Source organism: Vulpes vulpes, chromosome 6 (assembly GCF_048418805.1).
Source record: "Vulpes vulpes isolate BD-2025 chromosome 6, VulVul3, whole genome shotgun sequence".
Classification (NCBI taxonomy): Eukaryota; Metazoa; Chordata; class Mammalia; order Carnivora; family Canidae; genus Vulpes; species Vulpes vulpes.
Window position 1 is genome coordinate 120954482 of NC_132785.1, and position 22105 is coordinate 120976586.

General features: G+C 56.1%; 1 protein-coding gene across 9 annotated transcripts in view; it reads right to left on the minus strand.

Annotated features, from left to right (window-relative positions):
• Positions 1–730: 730 nt before the first annotated feature.
• PRIMA1 (proline rich membrane anchor 1) overlaps positions 731–22105 on the minus strand; it is a 58630-nt gene continuing 37255 nt past the window's right edge. For 5 of the 9 annotated variants that reach the window (XR_012002296.1, XM_025982553.2, XM_025982552.2 and 2 more), the window contains 2 exons: positions 13808–13937; positions 731–1757 (listed from right to left, as the gene is read on the minus strand). Coding sequence is in view for 4 of the 9 variants with exons in the window: in XM_025982553.2 (XP_025838338.1) it covers positions 1655–1757; positions 13808–13937 (233 nt within the window). In the remaining 5 variants the exon portion in view is untranslated. Of the gene's footprint in view, positions 1758–4601; positions 4771–13807; positions 13938–22105 lie in introns of all 9 variants that reach the window. The other 4 variants (XR_012002297.1, XR_003232755.2, XR_012002298.1 and 1 more) reach the window with 1 other exon arrangement.

Below are 22105 nucleotides of genomic sequence, written 5' to 3' on the forward strand. Positions count from 1 at the left end.
ACTGGCTCTGCGTCCCTCTGGGAAGTGGAAGGCATGGACGGAGAGGACCACAGAGCACTCACCGGCTTGGGGCAATGGCCAAGGTCACGGTGGCACGGTGCCACGCTAAGGTAGGCAAGGAAAGCAAAATCCAAACTTAAACCCTAAGCAGGTCCTCGCACAGAAGGAGAACTGGAAAGAAAGACCCTTTCTGCGAAGGTGTGGGCCTGGGCCTATCCTCAGCCTCCTCCTGCTGACCTTGGGGAGAGGACCTGGGTTGGAGTCACAGCAACTCACCTTCTCCCCTCTGCTCTCTGAAACACAACGGAACACAGGCAACTCCAGGGGCGCAAGGGCTCCAGGACAATGGATTTCCAAGGTCCGGGCTCACATGGGGACTCGTGTGCTGTCAGGCTTACCTGGATGGGCAAGTCTCACCATGGCCCAAATGCCCTCCTGGGAACTACACTGGTGGCCTGGGCGGCGGGCAGGGTCCGCCTAGCTAAGTCCCTACGTGGGGAGGGTTGAGCCGTTAAATGTGTCTGGTTCCTTCTGAGCAACTGGATGGGACGTGAGGGAACCCTCGGGTGGGGAATGTCCTCCCAATCCACCGGGGGAGGCCAAGCCACAGGCCACGGTCTCCACGGGGCTAGTGACATGCCCACAGGGCCAGGGGCCACCTGGGATTCCCAGGCCTGGAGAGGCCTCGCCTTCCATCCTCCTTCCTTCCCTTTGTCCACCAAGCCTTCTGGAGGTTTCGGCACTTTTAGAACACAGGACCTCGGGAAGAGACATTCGAGAGAACACCAGTGCCTGGTGGGTGAGGGGAGGCCGAGGGCACTCGAGAAGGGGGCTGAGTACCCGGCCAGGGCCTCAGGGGGTCGTAGGGGTGACCCAGTGCCAGGCTGGGTCAGCCTAGCCCAGAGTGCCTACAGTGGGCTTGGCACAAGGGTGGCCTCCGCCTGGGGAGGGCAGGGCCTGGCTCACACGGAGGCATCAGCTCCGATGAGGATCAGGTGTGGGAATGAGTCTGAGGACAGGCAGAGGGGCCTCTGTCCTTCCTGGCTCCTCGGCCTGGTGTTCTGGGAGTTGTTTGGCCCCTGGAAGGTCAGACACTAGGTCTGGGTGTAAGAGCCCCTCTGCGTGCTCAGTCAGGAGGGGGCTTTGCAGGCTGGGCTCACAGCCCTCCGTGGCAGGGGGTCAGGAGTCAAGAGCCAGGGGTCGGGGTGTGGTGGGAACGGGTGGGAGACAGTCACAGAGGGGGTGACAGACAGATGGGTGGGAAGCACCTTTGGAAGGGGACATCTCATGGCTGTGCCGATGGCTTCCGTGGGGATGCAAGGTGAATGGAGAAGCGGACAGGCTTGCTGGGGAGGAGGAGAGGTTTTCCAGCTGGGGAGGGATCCCCGGATCACCTTTCTCTTGGCTAAAGTGGGAGGCCTCCCCAGCCCAGCAGACAGACAGATTCCCTGGCTTCGTCAGAGCGAGGCTGGGAGATGGTAAATCAAATACAAGCCAGGAAAGAGACGGGCAACCTGGGGCAAGGCTGGGGAGAGGATGGTGTCTTCTTCAGAAGTCCCAGGCAAGCCCGGTCTCAGCTCCTGTCACCTGCTCTCCCGTGTTCACTAAAGCCACCAATGTGCCCCTCTGACCAGCGGGTCCAGAGTCTGCAGACTCACACCACGGCGCTGTTCACGTCGGCCCCTTTGTTGCTCGGCGAGGAGGTCATGGGATACTCAGCAACACTGGTGCCGTTCTCTTCTTTTCTCAGTGGTTTCCTGGGAGGGGAGGCAGGGACATCCATTAATGACCAGTGACTGGGGTGGGGGTATCGTGTCCTTCCAGTGAGCCCACCGGGTTCTGTTCCGGGTTAGCATCCTTGGGCTGCTGGGCCTCGTGGGGGCCAATAGGACGCTGGAGGTGGCCTCAATGAGGGTGACCACGTAAAGTGTCATACACACCAGGGCACGGTTGAGAACGAAACAGGGGAGCTTTTAATAATGAAGCAGGGACAACAGGCATGGATTGGGACTATTCTGGACAAATGAGAATGGAGAACGTATGGTCAGCCTAGTAGGACATGTAGTCAGGCTTTGCTCTCTTTGATTATGAGCAAGCAGATGTGATGAATATTTGGGGGTGCACAGTGAAAAGAGGAGAGGTGCCAGAGATTGGATTTGCAGCCCCCTCTGTGTGATCAGAGGTAAGTGGAAAACATGATGAAGAAGATGGCAGAGGAGGTGATGCTGGTGGCAGTGATGGGGTTTGAGGTGGTGGGAATAGAAATGTGGGTGGAGGTGGTGACGGTGGTGGCTATGGTAACGACAGTGGTGACAATAGTGGTGGCTGTGGTTGTGTTGATGGTGGTGGTTGGCTTGATGGTGGTGGTTATGGTAATGGTGCAGCTGATGCTGGCATTAGTCACGGTGGTGGTGGTGTTGGGTTGATGGTGGCAGAGGTGGTGGTAGTAAAGTTTCAAACTAAAGGAGTGCACCCTGGTGGTTTTCAAACACTTGATGTTGGGCCACTTGAAGCTCATTCCAGACTTGAGAGTCTGGTGCCTATGGGATAGAGTCTTAGGTGAATTAGTTTAGGGGAGGCAGGGTCTGCAGGATGGTTGTTAGCAGTTTCACGGGTGGGATTCTCAGGCCCATTCGGAGGCGACACCCTGAGGTCATAGCTATTAACTCTTCCCTTTTTTCTTGCAGCAGAATTAGCTCACGAAACAGAGAGAAACCCAAGTGTGCTCACTCGGGGTGTCAGGCTGAGCCATGGTGGCTTCTAGAAATGTGAGATGCAAACCAGCACTTCTCCTGCGGTGCATCACACTTTGTGCAAAGCACTCTCCGTTACAGATTTTCTTGTCCCCTCTCCCAATGGTCCCCTGGAGAAGCTAGGCCTGGGGTTAAGGGATTCATCTCATGGAGAAACTGAGGCTTAGGGAGAGCGGTGACTTGCCCAAGGTCCCTGAGCTGGTTGGTGTCTGGGCCTGGACTGCCACCTGCTCCTACCATATCCTTGCCCAGACAGCTTTTCATGAAGTCAGCATCCCCAGCAAGGGTTGTCCCCTGGCTCGGGGTCTGGATCCTATCTCCTCCCACCACCCTCCTCCTGGAGAGTTCCAAAAGTTCTGGAGAGGCCTCCAAGAGGCCTCGTTTTGCTTTAACCCAGCACATCCCCCAAACCCTATTTATGGAGATACTCACGGACATTTCCCAGAGGCCCCGGGTTGGTAGGGGTCAGACAGTTGCCTTGTTTGTTATGGGCTCATGGAAACCGGCCTTTGTCCCTGGGTCTCCTTCCTCGCTCCCTTCTGCCCACCTACCTCTTCCCAGGGGCTTCGAGCAGTTCTGACTTTGCTGGGTGGGTTTCATCTCTGACTCTGAGTTTGCAGGGTCTGGGAAATTGGGGAGGGGGTGCGTTTTCTCATAGGGAGAGCCCACGCTGATGGGCTCCAGCCAGAATCCTACATTTGTCATCAAAATTCGAGGGGGAGGGTGGGCATCAGAAACAGGAGTCCAGGAACCACGAATGGGAAAAACTCTGGAGCCCAAACCCACACGGCTTTCTCCCTAATAAATGTTCAGTCTTGGGCCAGGTCTGAAAAATCAACTGGAGCAGGTCTGGGTCAGGGGAGATAACGCTGAAGAGCCTTCCAGAAGGGATACTGGAGAGATGAAGAAAGGGGCCTGGAACCCCATGGAAGGCACAGAGTTTCCACCTCTTTAGGGTGAGGGGAGGATATCAGCGGGATTTCTTCTGCCGGGAGAAGAGGCGACATTTCCACGGCCAGGCTGCTGGCTAGGAGAGCCTTCTGCAGTCCCCGGGGCCTTGGAGGGAAATGCTGGCACAGAGGGCCTGGCAGGAAGCAAGCCTGGCTGGAGGGACACTGAGGACAAGGCAAGGGGACAGCCCCAGGGCCTTGTCAATGGTCCTAGCCAGCTTCCCAGGCAGGACAGGACGGAGGGGGTGTGGGCAGGGGCTCCACCCAGCAGAGTGGCACCTGTGGCTGGCACAGCCTCCCCCCCTCCCACCACCAGGAGCATTCCTAGAGCCTGGGCACGGCAAGGGGAGAGGGGGACGCTGTCCCGAAGGTTCTCCTGAGAAATGGACTTGGTCTGCTCGCCTCCTCCACCAGAGCTGAGGCCCCGACCACTCTACTCTCTGGGCTGCTGCCCCAGCCCACTCCCCAAGCCCTCCTGGGATTCACGGAGGCCCAGTGGAATCTGGGGTTTTATCTACAGGGGGAGATGGCTCCACCTCGCCCCTCCCTGCACTGTCCTTCCACTAGCAGGGCACTTCAGGGGGACGCTGCCCAAGGGCTGCGAGGTCACGGCTCAGTAAACCCAGGCCCCACCACGTCGAGCTGTGTGATCTTGGGCAAGCCACTTAACCCGTCTATGCCTCAGTCTCCTGACCCGTCAAATGGGTACCATAAGGGTGTCCGCCCCATAGGCTTGTTGAGAGGAGGAGAGACGTTAATGCAGGTCAGCACTCAGATGAGCACCTGGCATAGAGGAAGGGCTCCGTAAGTGTCTGTTAGCTCCCGGTACTGCTGCCGGGAGGGTGGCAGCAAGGCGCGGGCCCGGCACGCTCCACTGCCGTCTGCACAGACGTCCTACCTACTGTGTACCCGTGGGGCTCCGGAAATGCCAGAGAGGCTCGCTGGGACCCAGCGTGGCTCCGCGGCGCTCTGAGCCAGCCTGGGCCATCTCGCTAAAGCAAAGAAAGGCATCTGCACCCTGGTGCAGGAAGGGAGGGCCACAGACGACTCCCTACAAGGCCTGGTTCCTAAAACCAAGAGAAAGGGAAGTGAGCTTTTCCTTGGCCGCGTCTGGGGTTCTTGCCTGCAGGTGGTGGCTTCTCCACCCGGGACCCCTGCACCCTGGCCCAGGGCTGGTCAGCAGTGGGTCCTCCGCGTTCTTTGCACGGAGCCCTGGGCCTGCAGCTCCGGGGGCGCGTGCACCAGCCACAGCCTCTGCAGGAGCGGCCTCTGCCCGCGTGGCAGGCCTGGGTGGGGTGGGGGCAGGCCCCAGGCACCCCTCTTGGGTCCCACTGACAATGATCTGACCAGTCCCCCCCCCCCTTAGCCTGTTGCTCTGCTGTGGGAGCTGGAGGTAGGGACAGCTCTGAGGAGCCTGAGAAGGGAGGGCTGCTGGCTCGCTTCTTGCCTCCTGTGCCCCACGGAAGGGTCTGTTTTCAGCAAAGTTCAGAGGCCTCGGATTCCCCCTTCTAAAAGCATTCATCCTCCCCTCCACCCGCACCCCAGAACACACACTCATACAAATACACCCCACTCACACAGACACACACACAGACACACACACACACACACACGAGTGCCCATACACTCTCGCCCATAGCCACCCCCTCACACACACACACACACACACACACACACACACACACACGAGTGCCCATACACTCTCGCCCATAGCCACCCCCTCACACACACACACACACACACATCCACCCACAATGAGCTGCCTTTGTGGCCTGCAGAGGTCTCCAAACCTGGGTCAGAAGCCAGGAAAAGCCCGTGTGAGCCACCAAGGGTGTCGACCGTGAGAAGCAGCAGACTCCTTTCTAACCCGGCGCCACTTCCTCCCTCACCTGGGGGAAGGTGAGCCAGGGATGCAGCTGACGAGCATCCTCGCGCTCCAGCTGAGCCCACTGTTGGACCACCTCCCTAGGGTGTCCTTGTTCAGGCATCTCTGGCTGAGCAAGCCGAAGGCTGGCGTCCGTGAGTCTCGTGGGCTTCTGCTCGCCCCTGGGACCCAGCCAGCAGGCCCAGGCGTTTGGATCTCATTCCGAGTGCAGTGGGGAGCCATCGGAGGCCTCCTTAAATCAGGGATTCCTGTCTAAACCCTGGCCCTGCCCCACATCCTCCACCCAGCCTGTCTACAGAGATGAGTTCAGTGAGGGATGGAGTTTCCTGGTGACAAAAGGCCCCCCCCAAAAGCAGGGACCCGTCTGGGTCTCCCAGCCATTGGGACTGAGCATGCCCACAATGGGCCTGTCTGTCAATGACTGGCCTGCGGTGCCAAGTGGCTCCACTGCATGAGGCATGCCAGGCAGACAAAGCCGCTCACCCCTGCCTGCCTCCTACCACCAGGATGGGATTCCATCTCCCACTACAGCAGGTGGGTCCCTTGTCGGGGGCAGGGCAGGGGGGATAAATGGGCCCAAATAAGCATCTCAGCCCAAGGCAGATGGGGACACACAGTGCCCCTGCCCCTTCTGGGCCCAATCTCTTCTCAGAGGGAGGATTGTGGTGGGGGTTAATCATGAGAGATACTGTGGCATGTGGGACTCAAAAGAAGCCTGTGTGTTGACCCCACCACTGAGGAAAAGCAAGCCCTGGACTGCCTGGGCCCCGGGGAAAAGGGCACCGGTGCTGAAGTTGGAAGACTGAGGCTTGATCCTACAGCAAAGCACAAGAACCCAGCCGAGGTCCCGAAGGAAGGAAGATGGTCCCGGAGCAGCCACGGCCATGTGTCGGTGCTCGGGGCCCGGCCAAAGGCGGTCCCTCCTCGGAGCACCCCAGCTTTGACCTGGCTCCCGGTACAGTTAGACGCGGTGCTTTCCACTTGCAGCCGGAGAGGTTGGATTTGGCGCCTGGGGGCGCGGTGTTGTTACAGCAACGGAGGGGGACAGCAGGGAAAAGTGACAGATGGGAGCGGCTGCGTCTCAAGTGTCTGCATCGGGCCCCACCTGGCCCAGGAGGTTTTGGTGCAGAGACAGCTCCAGTCTCAAGACCCCAGGGATCCCAGGTGCATTCAAGGTGACTGTCTCGCTCCTGGAAGCTCAGCGAGAGGCGGCTGGGTGCGGGGCTCCACTCCCGTCCTCAGCCCCCGGGGCCCCAGCGGTCTTGTCCTCCTCCCGCCCAGCTCTGATCCCGACTGTGCAGGTCGGCGGGAGGCGGGGGGCGAGGGCTGGGCTGGTGGCCTGCGCCCTGGGCAGGAGGAGGCGGCAGCAGATGGTGGGGCCTGAGGGTGTCACCCGGGCGGGAGGGAGGCCGGGTCACTCGGGGCGCAGGTGGGGGGCCGCTGAGTCACTGAGCACTTACTCCAGCTTGAGCCCAGCAAGAAGGGGGAGGAGCCTAGGGCTCGGAGGGAGGGCGGAGGGTGGAGGACGCCCCAACTGAGACAGGCCAGGCATCGAGAACCAGGCACATGCCACCCGAAAAGCAGATTTTACCTCACTCACCCGGAGGGAGAGAAAACACCGAGTTTACCAAAATTCTCAGTAGAGTTTGCTAATTTATTTTTTTAAATATTTATTTATTTATTTATTTAAGTTTGCTAATTTAAAAGGTAGGATCTGGGGGCGCCTGGGTGGCTCAGTCAGCTAAGCACCCAACTCCTGATTTCGGCTCAAGTCATGATCTCAGGGTCGTCGGATGGAGACCCGTGTCGGGCTCTGGGCTCAGCTCAGAGTATGCTTGAGAGTCCCCCCCCGCCCCTCCCCTCTCTGCGTAGGTATGTGCTGTCACTTTTTAATCAAATAAATAGATGAATAAATAAATAAAAAGTAGAATCTGGCAAGTCTATGTAAACAAGCCTCCATTCAAGCCACAGAAAGTCATGGACTAGTGACTACGTGCTGGACACAGTCAGGGAGAGGGACGAGGAAGGCGAGATGGCCACCCCCCCTTCACATGTGCGTGCAAGTGTGCACACAGTCCCTGACACACACGCGGGGGCACATGCACCTGTAGACACCAACATCAACCTGCCTAGAGCAGAAAGCAGAGACGGGAATCAGGCAAAGTGACAGCTCCAGGGCTTGGGCGGGGAAGAAGGATCCAGACCAGCCCAGGAAGCCCGTCAGAGGAGGCGGCGCTCGGCCTGGGGCTTGAGTGAGGAGCAGGAAGGGCTCAGCTAGCAGTGCTCAGCCGGGCAGCTCCCTGCGAGCTCCAGAGCACCCAGGAGGGCTGGGAACCTCTGTGACCTGAGCTGCTCTCCTCCCCAGCCAGGACTCAGTTTCCTCCCACGACCTTGGAGGCTCATTTTGGCTCCGACCCCACAGGAAACTCATTTCCACCCCTCGGTGGCCTTCCATGGCCCCAGGCCACCCGGTCTTCTCTACCTGCCACACTCAGTAAGAACCGACCCTTCTTGGCCACCGCCCCTCACCCAAAGCTCCAAAGAGAATGTCAGTTCTGAAAAGAACATTAACTTCCCTGGCTGACTGCTGTGGAGTCTGTGATTCAAGGGAGATCTTGAAAAAAATCCCCCCCACCATAGCATCAGGCTGGAGAGAGAAACGGAAGAGGGGAGAGGGAGGGCGGGAGGGCCGAGTGTGCAAGTTCCCGGGGATGGGGACAGAGCCACCTGCCGCATCCAGAGGCACTGCTGACTCCAGGGGAGTCACCTGCACGAGGGGGCTCCGCAGCAGACAGGACGCGGTCCCGCTAAGGTGTACGCGAGTCAGCACCCCCCCCCCCCCGCGGGACACCTGTGGGCAGGGGTGGGGACGGGGCGGCGCTCTGTCCGATCTTGGCACGTCAACAGGTAATGTGCGAAATGGAAAGAGAATTCTCATAACGGCACAGTCATCGCTTAGAGCGTGGAGGGAGGACGGGGACAGCTGACACCCGAAGTGGCTGTCTCTCAAGGGTGTGACTGGGGGGGCGGGGGGCCCTTCAGGGGGCTTCTGCTTTTCTCACTAGGCTTGTGGCACGTTTGACATTTCAAGCTATGTGCATGTATTACCTCAATAACCATTAAAAAAAGGCAGTGGTGGGTGTAAAAACCCTAAGCTTTCTCTCTGATCTAAAGCTGCATCAGGAAGGCAGAGCACTCCTGAGCCTTGGGGTGGGAGGAGCACCCCTGACCCCTTCTCCTTCTCCCTTCCTGCACCCTGGTCCTCCCCCTCCTTCACAGCACTCACACTTTTTAAAAGCATTTATTTATTTATTTGTGTAACAGCTTGCTTTCTTTCTTTCTTTCTTTCTTTCTTTCTTTCTTTCTTCAAAAAGATTTTATTTATTTATTCATGAGAGACACAGAGAGAGAGGCAGAGACACAGGCAGTGGGAGAAGCAGGCTCCACGGCAGGGAGCCCGACGTGGGACTCGATCCCGGGTCTCCAGGATCACGCCCTGGACTGAAGGCAACGCTAAACTGCTGAGCCTCCTCCCTCCCACTGAGCCACCCGGGTTGCCCCCTTTTTTTTCTTTAAAATATTTTTTTTTTTTGAGAAAGAGAGTGAGAGAGACATGAGCTGGGTGGGGGGTGGGGGGTAAGAAGGGGGAGAAGGAGAAGCAGACTCCCCGCTCGGCATGGGGCTTGATCCCAGGACCCTGAGATCACGCCCTGAGCCAAAGGCAGATGCTCAGCCACTGAGCCACCCAGGTGTTCCAAGCACCTCATTTATTAACTTGCCTGTGTGTGTGTGTGTGTGTGTGTGTGTGTGTGTGTATTTAATCCACTCCCCCCCTGGTGAGGGGGCAGGGGCTCACCTCGTGTATCTCTACATCCCTGGCATCTAGTCTCATCCCCAGCACACAGTAGGTGCTCAGTAAGTATCTGTAGAGCAAGCTGGGGAGCCCCAGGGCTCAGCGACCATGTGTGTGCTCTGGCACCCTCGGGCACACGCGCACACACACAGGTGCACCTGAGCCCACCCCCAGGGAGCAGCACGCTTGCTCACTGTCTGCAGTTGATGGTGTGCGGGACCGGCCACACTGGTGGCCACACCGTTCTGTAGCCTCTTCCGTCTGTCAGCCAATACCCTTAAATCAGAATGAGGTGGCCATCAAGCAGCTTAATTGGCAAATCAATGGCAGAAGGTGAAGGCCTGGGCCGCGGACGGCTGGAGGAGGAAAGGTGTGCTTCGTGGGCCGGGGGTGTGGGGGCGACTCGAGGCAGGGGCCCCAAGGGGATGGGGATGCGTCCTCTCTCTGCAGCACAGGTGTTCTCCGCACCAACGGTGTGGCGGTCAGAGAAGCTGAAAACACCACCCTGGGACGGTACCCCCGTAAGAGTCCAGGGGCCTGGGAACTTCCTTCCCCTGGCCGGCTAGGGGTCTGAGGCCTGGCCCTCCTACCTGGGCGCTGGGCACCTTGCACCCTGGAGCTTTGTCTCGGTGACTCTCACGGATCATCGTTGTTTGAGGTCCCCATCCCATCCTGGACCAACGGCTTCTTTCACTGTGTCTGCTTACAACTTATTTCTGCTTGATAGTCCCTTTGGCTACTCCCCTTCGGAGGGTGGAACACCCTCTCCTCCCCCCATGAGGTGGGTACCCCGCGGGCAGAGATGGTGCCCAAAGCACCCAGGACAGGAGCCCCTGTGCCAAGCACAGCCCCGCCGCCTGGCCTAGACTTTGGCAGGCACTTCCGTCTGCATGGATGCCTCTGAGCAGTGAAATGCCCTAGGTATTCCCCTACAGGTAAGGGAAACAGGCCAGGGAGGGCAGCGACACCTGCTGAGCTGGGGGGGTGGCAGGCAGCTGGGAACGGGGCACAGAGCTCTGGACTCCCAGTCCTGGGTTCTTCGAACAACTTCAGGCTGTCTGATGCCATGTGCATGCCAGGCCTGGGGGTGGGGAGGAGCCCTGGGTGGAAGCTCAGGGTGCAGAGCACACAAGGGCTCTGGGGCTCCATCACCCTGCAGCTGTGAATAAAGAAGCTGCTGAGAGTGTCTGAGGGGTGTAATAGGTTAAGCACGACTCTTGGTTTTGGCTCAGGTCATGATCTCAGGGTCCTGGCTACGTGCTCAGCTTGGGGTCTGCTTGCTACTCTCTCCCTCTTTGCTCCACACCCATCCTTGCCCTTCTCACCTCCCCCCATGTAAATACATAAATCTTAAAAAAAAAAGAAAGAAGTTGCTTACAGCAAGCTCAAGGCAAGGAGGCCACTGAAATGCAAGCTGTGTGGGCTCCTGGGCTGGGGACCCTGCAGAGTTTGGGTCACTGGCAGGGGACCTGGGAGCCACTGCATGCGCCAGTCCCAATGTGAGCAGCTCTCCTCATCAGGCCCTTGATCTGATTAACTCCTTCCCCCTTCCTAGAAACCTACTGGGGCCCTGGGTCTGGGGCAGGTGCTCCTCCTTGGGCTCCTCCCCTTGGAGCCCCTCACCCCCGAGCACCATGTCATCTAGCACAGAGTTGGGACTCTGGATGCATTTTTTGACTCAGGCTGCAGTTCGATTCACTGAGTCTGTGAGTCCAAAGTGCTAATGAGACCCCATCTCCCACCAAGGTCAGGCCCAGTGGGGGCTCTGCGAGGTGCCGCTCTGCACCTGCTCCTGTCTCCTCCCACTCCTGCAGAAGCTGTAGGCCCTGTGGCCTGCACCCCAGATGCCAAACCAACCTGGGATCTCCAGAACCACCTTCCTACCCCAGCTGATTCTAGAACCATCCTCCCGGTGAGCTGGCTCCCAAAGGCTGTGTAGGGGCCCTTCACAAAGATCTCTCGGAAATCCTCCCCCAGGACTCCAGGCTGTGAGAGTTAAAAAAAGACCCGGGTTCATCACTGAATTTTCCTTTTAATGGTTTTACAGGGACATGAAATGCTTTTGTTTCCTGAGAGAAGAGGCATGTTTCAAATGAATTATTAACCAAAAAGAATTGGCCGTGAGCAAGACATCCTCCATTGACTCCGGAGAAAAATGCAGACAGACAGCTGGCTCGCATGGTGCTATCTCTTACAGCCCCCAGCAGAGGTCAGCCTGGGCAACAGGAGGGGGCATCGGCTCTCCCACCAGCTGTAGCCCGGCCGCTGCCCATTCGTCCCCCAAGGGCTTGAGCCTCCCACACAGGCCTCCTTCCAGGCCGGTTCTGGGGTGCCTGCCTCTATTTCTGACTCTGCTGGACCCTGAACGGAGCCCCCTCTGGTCACGGACTGTCCGCCCTGGGGGCTGGGATGCCCTTTCTGGATTATGAGGTCTGGAGGAGCAGAGGGCTGGGCCTTCTTCCCAGGCCCCAAGGCTTGCGGAGGACGGTGTGGACCATGGTACTGTCGCAGCGCAGGGACTGTGCTGGTCTCTATTTCTGCGGCCACCCACCCATTCCGTCCTGTCCTCTCTCCCTGCCCTGTGCCCCGGGAGGCTGACGCCTTCCTCTGCATGTCTTGGGCTTCCCTGTTCCTTGGGTTTGGCCAATGACATGCACCCTCAGGGGGACTAGGGAGGGTGGAGAGAGGTTGGGGTGTTTCTCCCCTTCCTTTCTTGTTTAGGGGTTCATCTCCATCTGTTCCAATCACAGCTCCTGCGAAGCAGCCCCTCTTTTGAGTCTCAGGCTCTCTAGGTTTTCTAGTTCCTGTGGCACGATTTCCTCCCCGTGTCCTGGTCCTAGGGGTGCTGACCGCCCCCCCTTACTAGTCCTGGAGGGCTTCACAAGCCCCATTTACATCCACACCCCTGGAAGGGATCAACTGAGCCTTGTGGCTTGAGTTCTGTGTTTCTGGGCCACTGACAGACCCAAGAACCAAGAGCTCAGAGCCTGTGGAAGAGGACAGAGGGCAGCTAGGAGGCCCCTCGGGCTGCTCTGAGGGGAAGTGAGAGGGCGCCCCCACACGCCTTCCTGGAAGAGCCCCAGCTCTGCTAAAACAAAGCCCCAAAAAGCCACAGCTGGCGACACTGCAGGTCTTCTTCTTGTTTTTGGACACTGTCTGTCAGCCTTGGAGCCTGAGAGCAAGAGGTGGAGGGGGCTCTTGGCCGGAGGTAGATCCCCAGGGCTTGGCCTCTCTGCGTGGAGCTGCTGTACCCGGGCCCTGTCCCCCTCGTGTCCTGCTGCCGAGCCACCAGGACACTCCCAGACTGTTGCCTTATCTGGCCCTTCACCCTCCATGCCTGAACGCGCATTCATTGTAGGACTTTTAACTCAGTATTTTACTTTTCCTGCTTTTGAATTATTAAAGTGAAGTCCAAAAGAACAACAGATTAAAAGGCTAAAGTGAAATAGTTGAGCTGTTACAATTGTTCTTAATATATATCCCCTAACTTGGGGCCTTCAGGAATTTTCCAAAACTTTATTAGAAATCGATGAACAATGCTTAGGACCCTTAGGGGTTTCGCAACATTTTTGTCTTTTGCCTCTGTCCTCCAAGGAAGGAGGCGTGTTGGTGAGGGGGTGCTTTCTGGAGGCTGGGAAGCCTGGAGGTCAGGGCCTGCTGCTCTGTAACTCTAGGGGGCTGCCATCCACAACATGGCAAGACTAAGGGCCCTAGATACTACTTGAACCTCCTCAGACCCCAGTGCTAGCCACACTCCGCTGCAGCCCCCAGCTCAGCATGGGGTGGGGGGGTGGTGACTGGTGATCACTTTTGAAAGGTAAAGTGAGTTGGTAGGTGCAGAAAGGACAGCAGTGTCTGTGAAAGCCAGTCTGCTGTTGGCATAATTAAGGACTCCCCTGGAGCATTCCCATTCTTTCCTCCCATTTTACAAGTAGGGAAACTGAGGGCCAGAGGTTAAGGCGCTTTCTTCCTGGTCACACGGTTTGAACTGGTATTTAGATCTGACCCCAAAGCCCGGTTCCTACTCCAAACCAGCGTGGGCCCTCCTTCCGGTGGCTCCATCCAGTGGCACCCTGCAAGGATTATGTCCATACTGCCAGGCGCCTTAGTGAGCTCCTGATGGCAGGATGTGGCTTCCAGGTAGGGATACTGTTCACACACACACTCACTCACTGCCCTGGACCCAACACATAACTGGCGCTCATTCAGTGCTTGGCTGAAGGGTGATGGGCCTTCACTGTACATCCTTCCTGCTGGTTAAATGCTTAACAATTTTTATGGTTTCAAAAAAACACGATGGGGGTGGGCGGAGCGGCCCCAGCCCAGGCGGAGCCCCGTCGGGGCTCAGGGCCCGGTGAGCACTCACCTTTTGATGGCTTTATAGCAAATGATGACAAGCACAGTGAGAAACACCAGGGAGGCGCAACATACCGCGATGATGATCACCAGCCCCGACCACCAGCTTTCCTCAGCGGGGCACGAGGTAGAGTTGGGGGCTGAAAGACACAGGAAGAGGCTGAGTCTCCCCCGGAGGAGCAGGTGTCGGCCGCGTCGGAGGTGGACCGTGGCGGGTGACACGGCAGTGCCCTCACCGTCATCCGGCCCCCGGGATGGAGGCTCTGTGACCTGGGCCGCCGTCCCCACCCCCACCCCAGCGGCAGGTGACATCATGCCTGGCCCCCCGCCAGACACGTGCTCTGAGCAGGGGTTAACGCTGAGGCCCGGGCCATCCATCCTCCCTTGGCATGAGCTAACTGACAGCAGGGTCAGGTTTAATTTCCCATGAAAAATAACAGAACATCTCATTCTCTCAGTTGAGGCATTAGATCCACTTCCTCCGAGGATGGGGGTGGGGAGCAGGGTGCACAGGGCACGCTCCAGGAGGGAGGACAGAAAGGGAGGCCCATCAATGTCAGTTTGGTAAGCCAAGAGGCAGCCTGTCTCCCTTCTTGGATCCGGCCCATGTGGGGAGTACCAACAGCCGTCTCAATTGGCTAAAATCCGGCAGAGTCTGTCGCTGACACAGCATCTGAGCTGTGCCACAGGGGCCTTTGTCATTACTCGATCCAAGGAAGGGGTCCCCGGGGTGAACCTGTCCCCCACCCCCACCTTGGCACCAGCTGTGCGGGGCAGACCGCAGCACAGGGTGGACGAGGCCCGCTGCAAAGCTGGTTCACTCTTCTGAGAACCGTGGAGACATCACACAGCCTCATCCCAGAGGCCCTGAAAGGTCCAGACACAGCTGGAAAGGAGTGCCCCGAATTGCAAAAGAAATAGGAGGGGTGGAGGGGAGAAAAGAGAGAAAGAAGGGAGAAGAGGGAAGGAGGGGAGGAGAGAGGGGGGCAGGGAGGGACAGATGGATGGACAGATATACAGACACTACTAGCTTTGGGCAAGTCTTCAAGACCTGTGGCTTTATGTAAAGGGATCAAAACTATGCCCTAGACTCTGTGTCCACTTAATAATCGATACTTTCAGGGGTGCCACAGAACATGGGGAGTAAGTGAATGGTTTCCTGGGGATACCACAGATGCTTCGTCTCTACCGTCATTCTCAGAATTGACGTTGCTGCCATACTCCTCACGGTGTAAACCGCATACGGTGACTCTTAACCCTCTAAAGTGTCCAGTGTGATCGGCTTTGACAAATGAGTTCACCTGCCTAAGCCACACCTCTGTCATGACATAGAACATTCCCACCACCCCAGGAAGTTGCCCTGTGTCAACCCCTGCGCTGCAGGCAAACACTATTCTGCTCTCTAAAATCAAAGATTAGGGGATCCCTGGGTGGCTCAGCGGTTTCGCGCCTGCTTTTGGCCCAGGGCGCGATCCTGGAGTCCCGGGATCGAGTCCCGCGTCGGGCTCCTGGCATGGGGCCTGCTTCTCCCTCTGCCTGTGTCTCTGCCTCTCTCTCTCTCTCTATGTCTATCATAAATAAATAAAAATAAATCTTTAAAAATAAAATAAAATAAAATAAAAGATTAGATTTGCCTGTTCTTGAAAGTCCGAACATGGAATCATGCAGTATGTTATATCTTTGCTCCCTTTATTTAGCAAGATGTTTTTGAGATTTATCCACGTTATCGCAAATTTCAGAAGTTCCTTCTTTTTTTTTTTTATTGCTGAGTGTGGTATTCCATTATATGAAGAAACCACAATTTGTTTATCCATTCACCTGTTGTGGGTGGACTCCTGGGCTGTTTCCAGGTTTTGACTTGTGAATAGACCTGCTAGAAGCATTTGCAAACGTGGTCTAGATCTGTCTTTTTTTTTTTTTTTTTAAGATTTTTATTTATTTATTCATGAGAGACAGAGAGAGAGAGGGAGAGAGGCAGAGACACAGGCAGAGGGAGAAGCAGGCTCCATGCAGGGAGCCCGATGTGGGACTCGATCCCAGGACCCCAGGATCACGCCCTGGGCCGAAGGCAGAAGCTCAACTGCTGAGCCACCCAGGGCTCCCCTAGACCTGTCTTCATGTTTTTCCTGGATAAACATCTGGGCTCACTGGGTCCTATGGTGTGTGTGTGAGTAACTTTATAAGAGGCTGCCCGTTTGTTTCCCCAAGTGCCTCTTCTCTTGTATATGCCTGCCAGGAACAATTAAAGAGGAGTAAGCAGAGCAGAGTAGTTCTAAGTTACCAAATTGTTATCAGATTGTGGTGTTGTTGCAGCTGGGTGGGGAGACCCAGCAAGCCACTAAGTGCTCTTTGCAGGGAGCAGGTGCTAAAGCCCCTTTAACAAATGTGAGGTTCCCAGATCTGGGGCTCAGATCACCACACAACCAAGCTGGTTCAGAAATGCTTCCTGAGAGACACCAGGACAGGGATGTCACTAAGCCACATGGCTGCCAGGGCCGGGTCAGGCCATTGGGAACTCCAACACTGAAAAGATACAGAATATGAAATTCAAGATAGGAATAAACTCTAAAATAAGGGAAAGGAGATCCAAGAGGATTCTCATTTTTCCCATGATGAATTTCTTCAGTGTTTTTGTTTTTGTTTTTGTTTTTGTTTTGTAAAATATCAAACGCAAACCTCCGAGAAGCCTGGCTCTCCTACCCCAGTTCCACATTTTGGGGTGTCCCAAATTTGGCTTGGCTGAGTCTTCCTGGGGTGACCCAGCACAGATTCAGGCCCCATTTTCCCTCCAGTGGTCAGTGCATGATAGTCAGGAATGCAACCAGATATAGGGGGATCCCAACCCCAAAGGGCTTGCCTCCTTGTTTTTGCCGCAAAGGGGAGCAATTTTGGCTTCTGTCAATTGTACCTCAGACTGTAACACCTCCGGGCCAAGTCCCAAGGGCCATGCCTGCAGCCCAAGAGGACCCTCACACCTGTCCACAGGGGACCCACAGGGGGCCGGGGCTCACAGCAGCTGCGGGCAGCCCCCCTCCAGAGGGTCCCTGGAAATAAGGGGAGGGGGGCTGTCTTTGGTTGTCACAGTAAGTGAGCCCAGGAGCTCCAGAAAACAACAGGGGCCTGGATATTCCTACAAGATTGAACTGTCCCTCCAAAAAAAGCCACTGAGGCCCTCGTTGAGAAATACCATCAACGGGAAACAGAAGGGTTGATCCGAAACCGCCTTTGGTATCTGACACCAAATTTCAGAGTGTCTCTTTTGAGGTTCTTTACATTCACTGGTAATGAGGTGGGGATCTCCTTCTTGCTTACTCGTCCCAAACACAATTGACATAGAAAGCAGGGGGACTGGTTTGAGAGGGTCCTTCTGCGTCGGGCCCCTGATATTATTCAGCAGCGTGCTGCCCAGCACATGCATGTGAGGAAGCTACTCCAGGCAAGAAGCTAACACATGAGCAAAGAGGGAGGTATTTTGTGAATCTAGTCTGGGGGCATAAATCTTGGATTTTGCCAAGAAAACAGCTCTTGTGTTCAAACAATGCATTCTTATGTCTCCTAGCTGCAGTCATTCTTTTTACATTAAGAAGCATCAGGAACTGTTGGAGCTGGAGGAAGCCTGAGAAGTATCTTTTCAGCAAAAGGTCACACACGGACACCCAGGATCAAGAAGCAACTTTTCCCAGGGGCCAGCGATCGGGACACCAAGCTTTGGGCTGCAGGCCAGGTCTGCTCCTGCCTGAACTTCCTTCCTACTGGTGTGGCCAGGACTCCTTTGCAGATGTGATAAGCTTAGCACGTGAGCAGCCTGATGGTGCACATTTGAGAAGATAGCATCATGAAGGTGCTCATTCATTCATTCATTCATTCATCCACCAGCCATTTGCTGAGCACCTGCTGTGCTCTAGCATCATGCTAGGAGCTGGGAGTGCAAAGGTGGATTTGCTAGAAACCGTGCCCTTACCAGGTCTGGTACCAGCTGCCCACAGATCATCACAGGACTGGCTGAGACCTGGTCACCTTTGCTCAAAGGGCCAGCAGACTCCAAGAGGAGATGAGACATACAGATTTGCTAACGTGCGAGGTGCAGGTTATTTGTGGCTTGAGGGGAGGAGGCCATTTGGTGCGAAGGATCAAGGAAGAGGGTGATGTCCACGAGAGGCAGATGGTCAGGCAGGGAAGGCTGACACAAGCCGGGTGTGAAGTCCAGACATGAGACTGCCGGGGTTCCGCCCCTTGCTTGTGGCCAAGATTCTGCAAACACTGACAGAAAGGCAGGAGCTGTCCTGACCTCTAGGGGTTGCAGCCCCCTCTCTCCCTGTCTCTACTCAATAAAGCTCTGTCTACTGTATTCATTAAACACTCCTGACGTCCATAAAGATGATAAAAGTGACAACCACAGAGCTCGGCGTAGAACCACCTGGGCTCAGTTTTGCTTTATCAAAGGAGCTGCTTTCTTTCTAATCAAGAAATGTATCATTTAAACTTATATTTGGGGGGTGCCCAGGTGGCTCAGTTGGTTGGGTGTCCAACCCTTGGTTTTGCCTCAGGTCGTGATCTCAGGGTTGTGGGATCCAGAACTGAGTAGGGCTCTATGGTCAGCTCAGAGTCTGCTTGAGACTCTCTCTCTTCCTCTGTCTCTTCCCTAGCTTGCATTCTCTCTTTAAAACAAATACAGCAAAAAATAAATAAATAAAAATAAAAAATAAATAATAAAAATAAGTAAATAAGCAAATACAGCTTTAAAAAAAGCCGCTCATATTAGAGACTTCTTCCATCCAAGATACAGTTACGGGGCCAGATTTGTCCCCTCCCCCCAACACACACCTGAAACATCTACAAAATACACCAAACACATACGACAATGGTTTTCAAAATAGCAGACATCAAGGCAACGGAAGACGCTTATCTCTGAAGAACAAGAAACGAAGAAGAGGAGTTTGGGCTGCCCCAGCTCACTGCCCGAGAGTTTGCAAAGAGCGGTCCTGGAAGGGAGAAGCCAGCAGGATCCAGACATCTGCGTAAAGTTGGGGAGCTGGAACTGGGAGTCCAGGGAGTGAGCACGACAGATATGGTTTCCCCCCAGAAGAGGGGAGGAAGCCAACAGCCTACAAAGAAATCTACCAAGGAATATATAATGGCACGAGTGGCAAATGCTAGAAAGAGATGAAAAGGAGGTCATCTTGTGGAAGTGTCTAGAAAAGAAGCAGCTGTGAATGTGCCCATCTGAACAGTATCAAGGAGCCTGAGCAGACCAACAGGATTCCAGTGCCCCAGGGGAGCCTGTGAGGTCAGGCAGGAGCCCCCAACCCCGGCGCTCCCGCTGACCAGCACCTTCCCTGTATCGCTCTCAGGTATTGGTGACCATCAGATGAGACAGCAGGGGCAGGGTTCTTGAGGAAACCTGGATGAGGAGTAGCAACCACCATCACCTGCTGGGCACTGATTCCAAGGCACGCGACTAGTCACGGCGGTGCAGAGCCCACTGAAATCCCCTTTTGTAAGTGGGGAAACTGAGACCACACAGCCAGCAGAACAATCACGATTCGAACCCAAGTGTGCTTGCGACAGCATTCGTGGTCAACTCAACATGCTTACGTGCGATCGGGAACCTGCCACTTCCATCTCCTTGCCTGCCAGCTCTACACAGGAGGTGCCTGACGGGCAGGGGGGTACGCAGTGGGGCAGGAATGAATCAGAGGGGCAGCCAGCAGGGGAGAAACAATTCGGGTTTGCAAGATATTTTTCAATGGTTCCTAGAAGAAGGGAGTTATAGCCTTGTCCTTTTTTTTCTTAAGATTTTAATTTATTTATTGGACAGAGAGACAGGGAGAGGGAGAGAGAGGGAGAGGAGAGAGAGAACAAGCCGGGGAAGGGGTAGAGAGAGAGGGAGAAGCAGACTCCCCTTGGAGCAGGGGGCCCGAGGAAGGGCTCGATCCCACGACCCTGGGATCATGATCTGAGCTGAAGGCAGATGCCTAACCTACTGAGCCACCCAGGCGCGCCCCCCTCGTCCTTTGTTTTAACAGGATTTTATCCGTTGTGATGGAAACTATGGATTTATCTGTGGTTTGGCCTTTTGACCCTGAGTGGCCACCCTGAGTGGCCAAACCACTCGCGTCCTGCGGCTCCTCATTTCTCGAGCACAGCTTGAGCGCCAGGCACTGCCGGTGACACCGTGGGTGTTCACTCAGCCTCAGGGGAATCATTAGATTTCTCTCCCAACTTTCCAAGTCTTTGATGACTCACGCCAAGGTTGCCTGTGCTGTTTCCCGACTGACTCGAGAGCTGAAATGGCAGCACACTGAGTTGGCCTTGGCTGTGCGGGCAGGAGGCCGGTCAGCCCGCGGCCACCCTGCACTGCTAGCTCCCCACAGTCACGCTCCGGCCCATCAATGGGTCACAACCGCTGAGCCCAGGTGTGCGGAGGGCCCCCTGAGCTGCCACCAGCTTCCCTCAAGAAGCTGATGCCTACGAATGCGCTCCCCAACCAGAGGACACGTTCACCCCATACTGGGGTCCCCCGTTGGGAGCTGGCCCAGGGCTCGTGACACTGCCAGGGACTCACCACTGTGGTGTGTCGGGCACCGCACAGGAGTCACGCGGCCCCGCTCTCAGGGATGGCCTCCTGGCACAGCTGGCCCTTAGGGTGTAGGGGAGCCCCTTTTTTGTACTGGGCCCTCCCACCCACTGGAAGGGTCTTGAAGACACCATCCAGCCATCTGGGCAAAGTGTGCCCCGGATTGCCAAAGGTCTGAAGAGCATTTTGGAGCCATTCAACTCTCGGCCCCCACCTTAGCCTGTTCGCCCAACACGCTGCTGCTTCATGGGGCTCATGAAGATGGGGCGGGGTCCAGGAGCTCTGCTGACACATTGGGGGGACGGAACCTGTCTCCTGTGGTCAAAGGAGGGGCCTGGGGCGCAGAGAAGCAGACTCGTCCTCACATCTCCGCCCTGCCTTACATCCAGCCCCCGGAACCAGAAGGCACACGGGCTCCCACAAGCTCCTTCATGGCTGATGGCCCGTTCCCTGCCTCTGCCTCGGTGCCCCCAGCCTCACTGCAGAAGGAGGGGGTGTGGGGGCACCTCCGTCCCCGTGCCCCACCCCCACACAGAGCCTATTGTTCCTGGCACACAAGGGGCCAACTCAGCTCACTGCCATCCATTCACGGGCACAGGGCATCCACGGGGAGGCCTGTGCCAGGGCCGTCCACCCTCCCCCATGGGCCAGCTCGGGGTGGGGCCTCTCACTCATCTCCCACCCAAGGTGCCAGGGCGTGTGGCCGGCCTTCACAGCCACAAGTGCAAGATCAGACCATGACACCATGCAAACCTCTGGAACAAGCCCCTACATATAGAGAGAAAAGTCTCCTTTGGCACTGTGCCCGATGAAAGCAGTGAGCATGTGCGCTTCAGCTCCAGGGGGTGATTTTCGCCCCTTCTCTGCTAATAGGAGTCTGGCTCAGGCTTTGGGGATGGGATAGAACCCCCCTGTGATACGTCTTTCCAATCCCCCGACCCCCACGGCCAGAGGTTCCCGTGTCCCCCCATCTGCCACAGGCTCAGGCTTTGGAAAGGCGTGTCCACCCAGGAGGTGGGTTTTCAGTGGTGTCAGCCAGGTCTGGTCGTTCCAGTCCTTCTGACCCTAACTGATTCAGACGTGGGCACATCATGCAGGTCGGGCCAATGACACATGAGGAAAAGCCTGCTGGCAGCTTCCAGAACTGTCTCCTTGCTGTTAAGGGAGAAGCAGGGAAATAGGAAGGCCTCTTTTCCTCGTGGACACCACCATGTCCTTTTTTACCCCTAAACAGAGTAGCTTTGGGGGGCTGAGGGTGCTGGGGTGCAGAGTGGGTGGGTTAAAATGTGAACTAGGGCAGCCACGGTGCTTCAAGGGGCAACAGGTGAGCAAAGGGGGTTCATCACATAGATGAACAGATGCCTGGAGGAAGAGCCAAAGCAAAGGTCCTAAGGTCAGCAGGGATGTGGCAGGTCTGAAGAGCAGCAAAGAGGCCCTTGTGACCAGGATGAAGCAGGCAAGGGAAGGACAGGAGAGATGAGAAAACTTTAAGCTTTTACACTGAGAAATGAGGTGTCATTGGAGAAGGGGTGGTCAGGTCTGACTTCACATTGACTGAATGGCTCTATGTTTAGAGTAGACGTGTGTGTGTCTGTGTGTGTGTGTGTGTGTGTGGCCCAGGGTGGGGGAGTGTGTAGGAAGCTGGAGGGTCACTGTCAATAGTCTAAGATGAACAGGATCGTGGCTCAGATGGGGCTCAGCAGTGGAGGTGTGGATAAAGGGTGGATTCTG